At 39.8% G+C, this 16,327-nt stretch overlaps 1 protein-coding gene across 4 annotated transcripts; it reads right to left on the bottom strand.

Moving 5' to 3' along the window:
• Window positions 1-170: 170 nt before the first annotated feature.
• On the bottom strand, window positions 171-16,249 carry ercc8 (excision repair cross-complementation group 8). 4 transcript variants are annotated; one of them, XM_080003252.1, is made up of 12 exons: window positions 15,938-16,249; window positions 15,193-15,288; window positions 14,683-14,784; window positions 14,240-14,363; window positions 7,828-7,909; window positions 5,477-5,545; window positions 5,306-5,372; window positions 4,670-4,773; window positions 3,293-3,417; window positions 1,961-2,158; window positions 1,126-1,221; window positions 171-518 (listed from the first exon to the last, which is right to left on the bottom strand). In XM_080003252.1, exons 1-12 carry the CDS (start codon window positions 16,012-16,014, stop codon window positions 450-452), a joined length of 1,209 nt encoding a protein of 402 aa, XP_079859378.1. In that variant the 5' UTR covers window positions 16,015-16,249; the 3' UTR covers window positions 171-449. The 4 variants fall into 4 exon arrangements, with proteins under 4 accessions (XP_079859378.1, XP_079859380.1, XP_079859379.1 ...); XM_080003254.1 differs by having other exon boundaries at window positions 15,210-15,288; window positions 15,938-15,979; XM_080003253.1 differs by lacking the exon at window positions 5,477-5,545.
• Between the last annotated feature and the right edge of the window lie 78 nt (window positions 16,250-16,327).

The following is a 16,327-nucleotide window of genomic DNA, read 5'->3' as shown; positions in this document are numbered from 1 at the left end:
AGGCGGTAACAAAACTCGATATTTTGAAGATTATTTCAAGTACATTCTTTCATACATTTATTAGTATCCTGGAACTTTAGCATTCCATAGACAATATCAACTTAATATCTATGAATGTTAAACACTTACGTTTTGTCTGCATTCAATGAAACAAAGCAATACAGATAGGCATAATACGTGTATTTATTAAAAAAAAATAAAAAAATCTCAATGAAGTTCCAGCCATCTCTGCCGATAATCTTTAACCTTTGTCCATGATCGTTACTTTCATTTTAATCTTCAAACTCTCCCCTGACTATTCAGGACTCCTTTCAAGTCTTTTAAAAAAAAATGTATTTATGCTGTCCTGGAATGTTCTCGTACTCATAAATAATATTTATCTTGAACAGCTTCCGTCCGCAGGGCTTTTGGTTGTGTCACGGATGGTCTGCATGTAGTGAGAAGCAGCCTTAGTCTTCGTCGCTGCTCCACGCATCTGCAAAGGCGGGGTTCACCGAAGACTGACCGTCAGCCGCCGCCTGTAAGGCACAAACACATGTCGTCAAATACCGGTATTCAAATCCAATTGAGCCGTCCTCCTGTAATTTTAACACAAGTTGTACATAAAATAAAATTCCGCTGTACAACACGAGCCTGAACACCGCTGATTGTCAAAGGGAGAGAGACCGGATCGCCAGCTGAAAGCAATAACGCATAAAAGTAAAGATGTGGCCTTAATACGACGATTATTAATATTCCGTTCACAAAGCTGTGTCCGTAAAAATAAATATCCAGTATGTGTGTGTGAATTTCATCACCTTGGGTGGAATGCTTCCTGTCTTAGATATGCGGTCACACAGGACGTGCTTGTTCTGTGTGTTTTCACGTCCCGGTGAGGTAGACACATTGAAATTCAAAGTGTCCGCGAGAGGTGTAACTTGTTTGTGCAGTCGGAAAAAAAAATAAATAAATCATAAAGAACCGCCTCGGATGTTGTTTTAATCGCCGCACTGAATTGACTCGTGTGTTCCAACGAAAACGGCCGATATGAATCGAATGGGATCGAACGTATCATTTCGTCCCCCGCGCTGCTGTTACCAGTTCAGAGCTGTACCCCCCCCCCCCCCCCCTCCGAGCGGCTCCTACCTTATTGGAGCCTCTGGGCTCCACCTCGCTGGCTGGGGCCCGGGGGACGGGGACCCAGGCCAGGATGTTACAGTCTTTGCCCCCGGTGTAAAGCTCCTGCTCAGGGAACACAGAGTGGTTCACAATACATCACTGTATTATTCATGCTCCCTCTCAATCCTGATGGAGCTCGGTGGGCCGATCGAATCCAAAAAAGCCCAAACTTTCACTATAATATTCCCTATAACGGTGATTTTCAACTGGTAGGTCCAGATGCAAAACTGGGCCGCGTCTATTGAATTTCCGACGCAGTGCTTTTATTTAGGAATGCAGTTTCCAACAGTGGCATGTGGCTGCAATGCCCTCAAATCACCCGTGTCTCACAGGTCACACAGCATTATACAGCTGTTGTGAGCCAGATCCAATTATAACGAAACAAATTGCATCAGCTCGTCACTTGCTGCTCATCAGCTTTCTGGACGTGCACGCTTTGTAACAGTGCACGACCGCTGTGGGTCACTGTACAATTTATTTTGTGACATAAGTCCAATTTAATATGATGTTTTTTGGGGTGAGGAGTTAATGACTATGGACAAATGTTGATCCTGAGGCGAGGCCGGTTGAGAACCACTGCTCTATACAGACGTTTCGACAAGAAAACCTCACATGGAGATAGACGCTGAGAACATCACATTCATGTACTCCACCAGGGCGATGTATATCAAACTGAATACTCTGCCATGTGCAACATAAAAATAAACATAATATGGATTGTCGCAAACGGTGATTAAAAGGAACAAAAAACAAAAAACAAAAAAACATTCCGGCAGACACACGGGCGTCGCCTCCCTCCCACCTGGTAGTCTGCGTGGAACTCGCAGCAGTCGGCGTTGTTGAAGTGCCCCCTGAGCGTGGTCACGTGTTCCCCGGTGTGGAGGGCGTACACCCCGACCGATCTGCCACACGGCACAAACACAAACTCGGGGCTGCAGCCGCGAGACACCGTGAACTTCAGCCCCTTACGGCTCTCGTTGCACACCTTCCCATAATTCACCTGGAGGGAAGAGGAATGGTCAGGAAAACATTAGAGAAAAAAAAACAAAAAAAAAAAAAAAAAACATTTCTCATGCAGCGCTTTTCCACCGCATGGAACCGGCTCGAGTTGGTTTTGGTTTTCCATCGGGCAAAAGTTGCGGATAGTACCTGGTACTTATATTGGTGCTGCCTGGATCGAGGTTCCAAGCGAGCTGGGGGTGGGGGATACCAAAAGGTCACGTGAAAAAAAAACAAAAAACTGCAGACTACTGATGGGTCATAAAGAATTGTCAGTGCGTCCGAGTCACTGCATCATCATTGTGCGACGCAGATAAGAGACCGACCGAGAACGTCTCCTCAGTGTCTCCAAAAAAAAATAAAAAATGGAAGACAAGAAAACAAGAAAAGGTTCTCCGGCCAAACACCGAGAATCAAGAACGCTAAATGTGGACAGCCCCCGCTGTTCCCGTCTGTGTCGCGTTGATAATGACGCGACGGCAGTTCCGTCCGGCGTCGCTATGGCTACAATATGCAGTACCTGGTACCAAACCAAGTCGAGTCAGTTCCAAGATGAGCCAGTTCCACGCGGTGGAAAAGCGCCAACAGACGTGCCAAAGACAAGAGAATAGTCCTTTGTCCCAAAGTTTAAGTTAGAAATGTATATTTGGATGTGGATGTATTAGGATTACCCCAGGTGCAACTATAGTACACATTCATAAATAAGGTTTGTTTCCAAAGAAAATATTTTTAATATCTGACATCATCAGTCAATTAAAAAGCTGAACTCTCCAGAACCCTCCACCCACCAGAGATGTCATCCGTGTTTGTGAGTTTGTCGAAGGCCCCGGCCTGGTTGCATCTACGTGAAATCAGGTATGATTCAAGTACGCTATCAATCCGTCTCAAATCTCACACCAAAGTGCAAAGATAGCTGAGATGATGATTTGCACAGCCTGCAGTCACGACACGTTCACGCGGGTGTTAATATCACCTCCAGGGTCACAAAGACAGACTGTAGGCTTTTCTGGGAGTTTTTTTTCCGCTTTCCCGGCTGGGGTTTGGACGAGGGGACGCCGTTCATTTTCGCGTGACAGGTGTGAAGCTCCTTGAGGCTGTGCTGTGATTAAAGGCTGTATGATTAAACTTGACTTACCAGAGTGTTTTCCCCATTTCCACTGTTCCACAGACGCATTCGGTCATCAGTCCCCGTGGTGAGGAGGTGGAGGCCGTCCCCGGTGAAGCACAGGCCGTTCACTCTACCATTATGGGCTGTGTTGACTAGTTAGGAGACGTGTTGTGCATTAATATCAGACCCCATCACTGCAGTTAACACACAAAGTCATAGTTCTCTGATTGGGGGACTCACTTTATTCACATGCATTTTACTGCACATATTTATATATACAAATAGCCCATACCGTATACATAACCCTCTTCTATTTTGTACCCCCACTTTGTATTATCTTTTTGAGTCTAATTGTATTTTTATTTTTATTTTATTTATATTATTCTATTCACAAACTGCATTTCATTTCAGGAATCAGTAAGTTTCAGTTAGTTAGCTAGGTAGGAATTAGGTTTAGCTATTATGTTCGGTTTAGTAACTATTACATAATCTCCGGGTGCGTTGCATAGACATTTAACTGCATATATGTATGAGAGTATGTATATGTATGTGAAAAATAAACCTCTTGAATCTTAAATCTTGAATTGCTAATTCTCTACTGTCTGCCAAATATTCAATTCTCAGCATCAAACCTGATTTACTATCAAGTTTTATGTACATTAACATAATTGCCAAAACATAAATACGTTTCGGACAAATTTCATTTGTATCTTTTTTATTGTATATGTTTACTGTAAAAACTGTAACAACTCATAACAATAACCTACCCTGTGCATAGGATGGCACTGTATATTCTGCATATTTTATATATTTGACTATTCTTGTTCTGTTTTTTTTTGACGATTTGTATATATTTGGCAAATACAATTTTTTACTTTACTTTTTATTATTATTTAATTTTTATTTATTTATCAGACTTAAGCGTTGTGTCCTCAACTGCTCCTGCTGCTCTCTCTCCCTCAGTAGATAGGAATTGTTTTTTTTTATGTTCACATACTCTTGATACATAATACTTAATAAACTGGTTTAACTGAGGGCTGAATCTTTGTTTGGTTTGTCCTCAGTTCGCCTTTGCTTTGCAAATACAGAATGTTGTTGTCTCTGATAAAGAGGGAAAAATTCTAGAATCCATCTCAGCTTCCTTCTTACAGTTATTGAGTTTCTCACTCACCATCATATATTTGCCATTATTTTGAGATAATATCTACCGTGTAATGAAAAGTGATATGCATAAGAGGAGTGTTGCATCAGATATCCAAGTTAGGCCCAATAGCCTGCCAGCTAGACATCGAGGGAACTATGTCCGTCAACCATTAGTGTGTTGTAATGCCTCTGTGTCTGTGTCCAGAAATAATGATGGACTAACTATGGAAGAGGAGCAGGAAAGAGGAAAAGTGACAGTACCTGCCTCAGAGGAGGCTTTGGATTTGTCTCCATTATGCTGGTCCAGAGTGAACAGACTACCAGCGGCCCGCCGCACATCCCACACTCTCACTCTGCTATCTGCACTGGGAAAGTTGAAGCAGGGGGTAAGCAGAGGTTGGATTGTCCCTCTTTGTTCATTTATGCACAGAAAATGTCATTAAACTATAATAAAATACATTTAAAAAAAAAAAGAGAAAAATGGACAAGAAAGAATATACAAGCGTGACCCAATACAGAAAAGCTTTAACCTACCTAAAGGGCATGCTTTAGTTAATGACATTTGTTTTTATACCAGGTCACAGGCGGTAATTTCATTAATAGAAAATGCCTTGCTCCTCTTTAAGTCACTGCTTAGTTATTTTCAAAATCGACGTTCAAAAGGGACAGCCGTACACATACGTGCCATTAAACAGGTGGGTTCTCTTTCTTTCATATAATTTCCCAGGAATGGGCCCCTACATTGCAACTGTGCCAGTCAAATACTAGCGTGTTGCTTTTGTTTATGAGTCAGATTTCAAATGAGGCTAACAAGTACTAAATTGGAATGTTGAAGCCATATGACAAATTTGAGAAACCATTAAACAAAGCAAAAGGAGTTAATTTATGAGTGTTTACCTGGCACTGGCCAAGATGTGCTCATATCTGGGTGACCATTGTACAGACAGGATCTCCCCCCTGTGACCTGTACAGTGGATTTATATTAGTCAATCTTGTTGCTGGTGGAGAGATTTAGATTCAACAAATGGACATAAGTGTGTGTTTGATTGTGTCGTATAGTCCACTGACCCTGCAGAACTTGAATTCGCGAGCCAGATTTGAGGTCACACAACTGTACTTTAGGGTCTTTGGTGCCAACTGCAAACCCAAGAAACAAGAAGAGTTTACAGGCAGGAATGCACAGATGCCCATGTGCGCTCATACACTTGGACTCGTACTTGTAAAAATGCTCCAATATCAAAAAAAAAAAAGCAGGATGACGTTGCCTTAAGCTCTGGTTAATGTATTAGTCTATGACAAATTTTGTTCCGCCCAAAAAAAGAAAAAAAAGGGTAAAAAAACAAAAACAACAATTATCTGCATATCGTTCTTCTCATCCTTCTCATCCCTTGAAACAGGTTGAGTGTCACAAGGACTTTTTAATGCTGCCATAATTTGCCCATTTAAAACCTTAAAAAAAAGACAAAAAAAAACAACGCAAAACCTTGTCTGTGCTGGTGCATTTGCTACTGCATTGCTTAAGATGATAAAAACAAGTAATTTTCCCCAAACTAAATGTTAGGGCTTGATGAAACTATGAACTCCATCTGCCCAAATGTGCGTGTGGGAGAGGTTCCAAAAGGGAGACAAACTGGTGTCCCGGGTTCTCTTGGAGGTGTGGTGAAAAGATGATACACACCGATACGTCTGATAGACATGAGCCAATACAACTGGCATTCCTAATTATGCGGCGTGCAATCAAAATGGTAATAGTCAACTGATTCACTGAGGTCTTGTGTAGATTGTAAAAAAAGACAGGTTGTGAGCTAAACCACAGACAATATGATGCAATTGTCACTTTGCAGGAATAAGGTTTCGCCAAACGGCAATGGGGAGTATACGGGAAGTTATGTAAGGCTTGCACCTGGGATTCTGCCGAGGAGGATGAATGGATTGAGAATCTAAACAGACGATAAGACAGGCCAAAACAACCTCTGAGGTGCAGAAGTGTTGAACAGAGGGCTTTGTGTAGGCCGCCTAGACAGGTAATTTATGTGTGAGTATTGAGGAGGTATGGGTAACCTGTTGGACCCGTTTAGCCCCACGGTGACAAAGTGGCAAGTTTCTCACAGCATAGGAATATTTTGCCTCTGCCCTCCATTTAACCAGTGTGTAAATGATCCGTCCTTGCTGTCCCCTCTTGAGACCTGTCACTTTGTAACTTGGGGTTAGAACTGAAGTTAGAACATGGCGGTAGTTGTAGAGTGCTCTGGTGAAGCACGTAGGCACACTGGATAGACATAATGTCATACTGTACATACAGTAATAAGATAGTTAGCACATAGTAATAATTCATATTATAATTGATTATATAATTATATAATCATAATATAATTTATTGTTATTTTTAACCTATACCCATAGTTTTGTATTTGTTTATTTGTATCCCTTAAAAATCTGATGATTTCTGTTGTGTATTTTTGGTGATTTGTATATGTTGGAAAATTCAATTATTATTTATTGTTATCATTATATTTATTTATTTATTATTTTATATTTATTATTACTATGATTATATATTTTTTATTCTTATCCAATTTCATTTTATTATTATTTTTATTCTCTTTTTTTGCCCGGAGTGTTAAGCTTTATTTTTGAATGCTGGTGGTCTGTACTGAAGTACACCAAACATCACCAGAAGGAATTCCTAGTATATGAAAATGTTGCCGGCAAAAAATAAATTAATTAATAATAATAAAAAATTTAAAAAAGTATGTGCTGATGTCCTGCTGACAGATTGGGAAGCTAGTGAGAACTTTGATGCGTTTGGAATTTTAAAAGGGGATTTTTTTCTTGATTATTCCATTTGATTTGTAGGATGCACAATCGTGGACAATGTAATAGAAATTTAAAAATGAAGGCTTCCTTTGGATCATATTGGATATTGATTCTACGTTCGTACTTCCATGTCCTTATCACATGTCTTATTCTCGGAGCCTGAGCGGCCCTCTCTGAGCTGAACCTTGTATACATTAGCATGATGTCCTTTTTCCTCAGTGCTCCTTGTGTGTTGAAACTATGAGTTTCAGAGTCTCACAGGATAACTATGAGTTATCCTGTGACGGTCGTAAGAGGCTACTGGCTACTGTCTGCCCTGATTGTCGGTGTGTGTGACTTTGACATAAACAAGACATACATGTCGCACACACCGGTACTTCCCCAAAGGAGGAGCCCCTTCTATATAAACCAACTCTTTTCCTATAATGTTTAGACTTCCCGTAGGCTCCCTTGTTGTAGCTGTGAAACACTCTTGAGATATCTCAATAAATAATCGTTTGGATTATTAAATTCGGAGACCTGAGATTATTTGTAGAGTGCAGAGTTTAGGACCTCACACAAAGTAAGTCTGAACTTCCATGACAACATGCGGACGGGCATACCTGCAACGAGGCTGTGTTTCCTGGCGATGGGGGACATGTGGTGGCAGTAGACAGTTTCCTCAAACATAAACATCTCCGCAGGCTGGTTGCATGAAGACAGGGAAGGATACAGAAACCATGAGTAATGTCAAACTTTACAACGACCTTGTTTTGGGCAGACTCACCGGACCTATACTAGATGCTAGTCACAACTAACTAGTGTGTGTTTGTGTCAAATGCACCCAAGTGTTAAAACCCTGAAAATAATGGGGGGAAAAAAAAGCATAAGTGAAAGTAAGACTGCTCCCCTTTATATAATGATGAACTCCACTCTATCTATAATGGATTTCGATTGTAATAGCCACATTGCAGCAGTATACTGTCTTTCACCGTGGCGGAAGCAACTATTGGCCTGATGAAACAATCAACCCCACCAACACTATTATTCTGATATAAAATAAAGCAATGTCTGGTAGAGAAGGAAGCGTTTCAAGAGGACTTTGCATTCCTACTCTGTATGCTCTAACACTATATGGTATCTGATATTTCACTATGCAGGACGCCGCCATAAAAGCAAATAGAGAAGGACGGTGGACACTTGGCGGTGAAGGGCCAAAGCACAAGAGGAGGTTACAATGCAAATTCGAGAGAGAGAGAGAGAGATCTGTCAGCAGAGCGCCACAGTTCGGACTCACCATTTTTCCCCAAATAATTTTTTAAATATTGGTACAAAATAAATATTCGTAAAAACCCACTATTTGTGCTCTATTTGGATTCGGCTCCACCCCTACTTTACGCCAAAGATTTGGCTTCCATTCCCACACACTTCCACTGACAGCCACATCGGCAATTTGCTGGAAATTATACTACTTGGAGAGTAGGAAATTTACGGAATGACTTTTACTGAATGTCGAGACCTTCTCCCGTTTCCACACGACATCAGTACAGAACACTGCCAGAAGAATTACGGCTTTTGGTGCAAGTGGGATTTCCTTACTTTCATGAAACTCTCTTTCCAGGTTTGGCTACAATATACAGTTAATATTTATTGAGTCTGTAGTATTGTTGCGTCATTACAAGGTACGCTGAAAGACCAGAGCTTTATTTCATGCAGACTTTCCATTGTGAAGTGACTAAAATGCTAAAACGCAGTGAGGTTGATGAAGAGTCTGTTGTCCCACGAGACCCAAGTTAAAGAAAAAATATTCCATTTGCATACATTTGCAAACATTTGTCATACATTTAATGAATAATATATTTAATTAACAAATAAAAAAGCAGCATATCTTTGCCAAATACTGTGTGATTGCATCCTTGAGTTTTTCAGATCGCCCGCCCTGGATGATTTATCACATGGTATAATAGTGACAAAACCCTGTACAAAGTTATATGATACATAAAGCTATATGACAAATATTTATAATGTAATTCTATAGGGTTGATATCAATGTGATGGTTAACATTCATAATGTTAATCTATCTAAGTATCGTCACACAACACACATATTCCTGGTTTTATTGGTACAGATTCTTCTATTTCTCATCCAACCCACTAATATGGTTTGTTTAAATAAAATAATAAAATTATAAAATTATAAAATTATATCTGTTTTATATCAATGTACTAGAAATTTCAGGAGAAAACATAAATTACATTTTGAGAGTTATCATTACGTGTGAAAGGAGGATTGTTGTGAATTCAGGTGATTTTTGATCACTTATTTTATCACTTTGTTTACTTCACTCCATCACTAGACTGCTCCACTGTACTGTGCTGCTTATAAAAGCTGCCCCTCCCTGAACTATTTGTTTGACATGTCTGCTTTATAGCAGTTCATGGACACACTACAATTAACAGGAAGACACTACTGTGCTTGCTCTGTACCACCTGGATGGAAGCCAAAAAGCAGCGGCGCTCGTCAATGTCACATTATGGTCGCTTAGCCAATCAGATAAAAGAGGCGGGTCGTAAACATTTTCACTACAGATAACGTCTGGTCAAATATTTATTAACGTGTCAAAAGCACATGAAAAGTAATGAAGGACAAATGGGGTAAGATAAAGAAAAATCGAACAAATTTTTTCAACAAAAATAAGAATAATAAAAAAAAATTCATCTATTCATCTGCCATTCTGATCATGCATTAAAGTACGTTTAATGCAAAAATGCACATACATTATGGGTATTCTGCGTGTCCTCATAGGAGAGGGAGCAATTGCGTGTCCCATTCCTCTAAATAAAGAAAATAAATGTGTTTTTATTTTAGATGTATTTTATTTTACTAAATTTCCTTATTCCTTATATAATTTTTTTTTTTAAAAGCTGCATAACAGGGACACTCTCAGCAACCCCTACCACCCCCCGATGTCCAGATGCACAAGTGAGAACGAGGCCAGGACATCATACAAAGGCCTAAACCGGAGACCCCAATGGGATCGATCGAGCGAGCCGTTCGCTCTTATCGTGGGAGACTCTGATATTAGAGACGTTAGTGGTAAGATGCTACAAATATGTTGTTTCCCAAGCAAAATGGTCAATGACAGCAATGATAAAAAAAAACCAGATATTGTCTGATCACACAGGGATCGATAAAATCATTGTTCATGTGGGGACTAATGACATCTGAAGAAAGCAGTCAGAACTGTAAGCAAGACTTTGTTGAATTGCCCAAATGAAGATTCAGTCATTTATCAGTGGTCCCCTACCATCAGTGGACAGATAAAGAGAGAGGTTCAGCAGACCCCTGGCTCTAAACTCATGGCTTTCGACAACCTGCATTTCAAATGGCCTTTAAACTTTAATTTGTTCAGGGGGTGCAAAAAACATTTTCAGACGTGACAGCCTTTGTCAAAATAGATCTGGTGCGAAACTACTCATGGGGAAGTCCTACTATTCGCTTCATCACTCATCTGCCCCCTGACCTAATGCACTGCTGTCTTGTCCGTCCCAGTATCAGCAGCCCAGGACCACCAAATCGGACTTGTCTACAGTCTATCCACAACAGACAGACCGGGGACACTCTCAGGGACCCTTCCTTTGGATGACAACTATCAGCCCCATTCTCTCCAGTCCTCCAGCTTATCCATCCCTGCTTTATTCCTGCCTTTTCCCTCAACTTGCTCTGCACTTAACTGGAGTTACCCTGGTTGCCTTTGTCCAAAGAGATCGGGGTTCCACTATTCCCTGCATCACCCATCTGCCCAGCTCAACGCTACACTCTGCTACATCCTGCCCCCCTCGGAGTTCCTCATGAATATATCTTGCCCAGACAGTCCGCTACCTCGACAGCCATTAATTAAAAAATTTAAAAAAATTAAACATTTAAAAAATCGCACCTGACAAAAAGGGCACCGTGGGGTCCATGGGGCAGGTGCTTGGACACCCCCGCCCCCCCTCCCACGTACCTGCCGCTCAATATACAAATCTTGTAATTATAATATAGCAATATATAATATAATCTCATAGAGAAAGATTTATATTTATTTTATTTCACTTGTATGGAAAATTAAAAACATAAATCTGACTCAGAGAATTAGAACAGATTTTTTTTTGTTTTTCCTCCAGACAGAGGTGCGCACCCTGCCTGTCTTTTTATTTTACATCTATTTATTTTCGTTTGTTTCCTACATGAATGAAACAACATTTTTAAACACAACTGAGTTAGGGGACTGTCCAAGTCCTTACTCCGTACTGTTCCAAAAAACCTGTGCGTCCCCACTGTCGGGACACACGTCTCCCCGTCGCTTTCTGTTGCTATGGGACTGAATTTAGTACAAACTGAATGTTTTTGTGTAAATACTTTACTTGGAAATAATAAAACCTGCACTTCTGGAACGGGATTGATCACTGACCCCCAAGCCTACTTTACTCACTCTACTAACTTATCGAATTTGACTCAACTAAATTGTCGGATTAATATGTATTCTCATTCCTCAAAATACGTTTCAGGCCATGGTATTAAGACTTCAAAGTTAGCTTTAGTAAATGTTAGGTCACTGACACACACAAATCGTTTTAATGAATGGTCTTATTGTTGACTACAAACATGATTTTATGCTTTGAACAGAAACTTGTTTAGATTAAATTAGCCACGCAACACTTATTGAAGCATGTCGTCCAAATTATATCTTCTATCAGTCAGTGAGGCAGGGCAGGCGAGGGGGTGGAATAGCCGCCCACTTATATCAGTTCAACTGTACCACAACCTAGGAGAGCTCTCTTCTTTTGAATATCTGGCCTTTGTCCTTAAGGCTGAAACTCCAACGCTCTATCAGCCACAGAGGCAACCATCATGTTTGCTCCCAGAATTCTCTGAATAGGCATTACTTATCATCACCAGATATGATAGATTAATATTGAATGGGGATCTAAACACCCACATAAACAACGGGGCTGATCCTAAGGACATGGAATCCATCAACCTACTGGACAGTTTAGAACTAACGCAACATATCCACACATGAACATGGTAACACACTTGACCTGGTTGTGATGAGAGGGTTAAACATTGGCAACATTACTGTGTCTATTATCAATGTTTCTGACAACTACTGTATATTATTTGATGCTCATTTCTTTGTAACCAGGAAAGAATATATAACTCAAAAACAGTTCCTGGAAGCAACCGCAGAACTCAAGTTTTTGAGCTTATAAAGGAACTCTTGTCATCTAAACTGCTGCAAATGGTTGATACTTTCAATGACAATCTGATTAATACACTGAACACAGTGGCCCCACTCAAGGTCAAAATGAGTTAAAGTGGTAAATCATCACAATGGAAAAATAGCTTTGTCAGGAAGCTCAAGAGATCATGTAGAGAAGCTGAAAGGAAATGGAAAAATCTGGATTTGAGGTCCATCGTGGCATTTATAAAGAATCCTTATTTATATACTGTATAACAATAATACTAGAATAATGATTTCCACCATTTCAACCAACTGCCCAATCCTGACCCTGTTCCTGACATTTTTAAGCAAAGCATCTGTCACAAAATATGAGGGATTTGCTACATTCTTTAAAAGCAAAATTACAACTTACAGAGTGAGTATTACTCCCAACTGCTGGAAACTTCAATAGTCAAGCCTATAAAAAGAAAGCGTCCATGAGAACCTTCTGCTGCAGAGTTCTGTAAGATTATAATAGAGTACAGTTAATCGTTCATGTGCTCTCTTGGTCCTGTCACTACTATATATATTTTTGAAAAGGTTTTCGATAGTGTCTCAAGCTCTGCTCTGAAAATCATTATCATTATTAAATCATTATCATACATCATTTGTGACTGGGTTTTTTCCTGATGCTTTTAAAATTCACTGTTGTGAAACCACTGTTGAAAAAACCACACTTGGACTGTGGGGTGCTAGGTAACTACAGGCCCATATCTAAACTTCCTTTTTTAAGTAAGGTACTTCAAAAGGTAGTCTGTAATCAAGTTTACAACTTTGGAAATGAAAACAACATGATGGAGAAATTTCAGTCAGGGCTCAGAGTCAATCATTCAGTGGGCTGTCTGAATGTGTCCTGTATGGGTGCAGAACTTACGTTACAGGGAGAACATTTTACATCTGTCTTGGAGATCATGTAACAGAATAACATGATAAAACTTCTAGTGTTGCAAAAGGGTGCTGCCCCCTTGGGCCCTTACTTTTCTCACATTATATGCTTCCATTAGGTGATATTTTCAGAGAACATAATGTCAATTTCATAACTATGATACACAACTGTATATTTATGTGGAGCCAAATCCTGCAGATGTGGAAAAATGCTCTCTCCTCCTGTCTACTTGCTATAAATGATTGAATGAGTAAATGTCCTAAAACTAAATGAAGATGAGACAGAAATCTGTTTTTAACATTTGTTATAAATGTGGTAGAGAAAAATGTCGAGATATTTGCTTTGAAATATAGTCGAGTAACAGTTAAAACTATTTGAGAGTGAATATACTTAAGTAAGTACAGATACTTGAAGAATATACTTAAGTGCAGTACTCTAGTTCTTGTACTCTGTTACTTTCTACCACTGGTATTGGTTGACCGACCATCGTTCATTGAAATCAATCGACAGCAATTTTGGCAAACAACCTGTATTTTCTGCACAAACTTCATTACTTTGCAGGACTACACGCCAGATAAATCTAATTATATCATCTTTAACTTCATATCATATGAAAGCCAAACATTTATGGACTATAACCCCTGAAGGGATTGTTTTGCTTCTATCTAATCTGTTTTCCCTGCTGTTCCAAGTAAATTTTGATGGAGTTTGCCAAAATGTTTATAATGAAATTTCCACGTTATTAAATGTGCGAAATTCTGTGATGTTCTATTAATTGTATGTATGTGTATATATGTATAAATTTACAAAAATAATAAACAATTTCTGCTATACAGTACATTTCAAATACTGTTTTAATCACAAATCTGCTAAAATCCTTACCTTCAGTGTTTCACTATCCCACACCCTCATTGTCTTGTCAAAGGAACTGGAGACAAACATTCCATTGTCAAAAGGATACCACTGGACTGTCTCCACACTGAACTTGTGGGCATGCCGACTGGATCTAAAAACACACATGAACACCATAACAAATTGTACAAATTTTCAGTTATCACATAAATAACAAAACCCCATAGCACCTTCCTATATCACATTTTTAAATGGTTCATGTTAAAAACAAAAATATTTTTTCTAATGCATAAGATGAGATAACATAACACTTATGTACCAATCTCCAGAGGAAAATTCTGGATATTGCCACAACCTAGCATAATTGTCGCTTATGTTTATGTGTCTAGTTATTATTGCTGCATGATTACAAAAAGCAATGCTACCCTCTAGTGGACAACCCCACAATCAATTTGAGAACAAGCAAAACTGACCTATCGACTGTGCCAATAGCCTTACAGGTGTACTCAGGTTTCCCACTGTAATTCTCGAGGTCATACAGGACGATCACTCCATCTGCTCCTCCGGACAGCATACTGAACAACAGAAGGGGGTGTTTTCACTTTGGCGTCACAGCAGTGGCTGCAATTTCTCTCACACAACGACCATACTTGCCCATTTGAAAATGTATTTTTTGTTTTCCCGAAGTGTTCCCAACACTTGCAAAGCAACCACCTACAATGTGTTCACAATATTTGCTAATATTAGCATGAATTGTGTCATAATTATGAAGTGTGCTTCATAACTTTATTGGTGCAGGCCAATAAAGTGTCGTGAACCATAACTGATTTCATGAGCCATTCACAGTTTCACCGTTCCAGCTGTGTGGACTTACACTTCCGTGGCTTACTCATTAAGACAAGCATATTCTACTGGCAGGATCAACCAGATACACAAGTAAGCAAGTTATATATGTAAAAAATTATGTAATACTGTACACTTACTATCTACCCTCTATCACCTCAATGTCAAGGGAGTTAACACCGTTGCCATGGATTCTGTCAACGTCTCTGTCATGATTTAACTCCAGACTGAGCACCCTGTGGATTGAAGGAAGAATTAAGTTGTGGGAAACATTCAATATGCACTTAAGATCTAAAGACATCTTAGAGAAAGAATAAGAGGATTTCAAATACCCAAATTGGTATTTTTAAATGTCTGGAGCTTATATGTGGGTGATAAATCACTATTCTACTTCATTGCTATATTGTTCACATTCTCATGCTGAGAGATGTAGATTGAGGTTTAATTTATACTTTAACGTTTACATTTTAATTGTGAATATATTCAGATTTTCTTGGAGGGCTATTAGGATTGTTATTTAAATGTGATGTAAGTCATGTAATAGTCTACATACATCTGTGTACTCAAATGACCCTAAGACACTGGGTAAACCACTAACAACGTGAACAATAGATGCAAAAGTCGGTAAATAGAAGGTAAACGGAGTGGTATCCGCCCTCAAATGTCAGGAACCACAAGTCGGGCGGAGGAAAACAAAGGGTGCGTTATTGCCTCTTCCATACTGCGGGTGAGGGAGAGATGTCAGCGTTGGAACCAGTATGTGTGCAGCAACGGGGGATGGCTGTCTAGAGGCACCTTTTAATACATTGTGAATTGTAAAACATTGCGATATGTCATTTGGCCCAGACCGACTTCAGCATCACCAAGCACCGCCTCTCTTCTCACCTTCGGGTTGATTCCGCTCGCCTGAGTCGCAGTGGGTCATCCAGTCCCGCCTGCCTCGCTTGAAGGAAGCCCAGCATGGTGAACCCAGAAAATATTAGCTATATTATTTATATATGCAGGCTAACGCTAGCTTACATCCTAAAATGCTTAACACAATGTTCCAATAAATCATATTTAATAGATATCGGGCATTGAATAATTATTAAATGGTATTATCATTGTGATACCGTCAACACGAACGCGCGCTTTTCCGTATTTCATGAATACTTTTAATAATGTTGAGTTATTGTCTCAGCCCCGGCGACGCCCGCCGCCATGTTGGTTCCTGCGTTACGTACGTCGTCACGTGTCCAAGCGACTGACGCCACGACTGGCGCACGATTCGCGCAC

This window comes from Zeus faber (genome assembly GCF_960531495.2).
Source record: "Zeus faber genome assembly, chromosome: 7".
Lineage (NCBI taxonomy): Eukaryota > Metazoa > Chordata > Actinopteri > Zeiformes > Zeidae > Zeus > Zeus faber.
The sequence above is the reverse complement of the archived record's forward strand: the minus strand, read 5'-3'. Positions and strand labels throughout refer to the sequence as shown.

Bases quoted from the DNA above. Each gene is read 5' to 3' on its own strand.
- ercc8 (XM_080003252.1), bottom strand. From the start codon at position 16,014: ATGCTGGGCTTCCTTCAAGCGAGGCAGGCGGGACTGGATGACCCACTG. The intron at 4,774-5,305 runs GTAAACACTCAT...CAACTTTCCCAG, and splicing joins CACATCTTGGCCAGTGCCAG to TGCAGATAGCAGAGTGAGAG. The intron at 1,222-1,960 runs GTGGGAGGGAGG...TTCCCTGAGCAG, and splicing joins AGTTCCACGCAGACTACCAG to GAGCTTTACACCGGGGGCAA.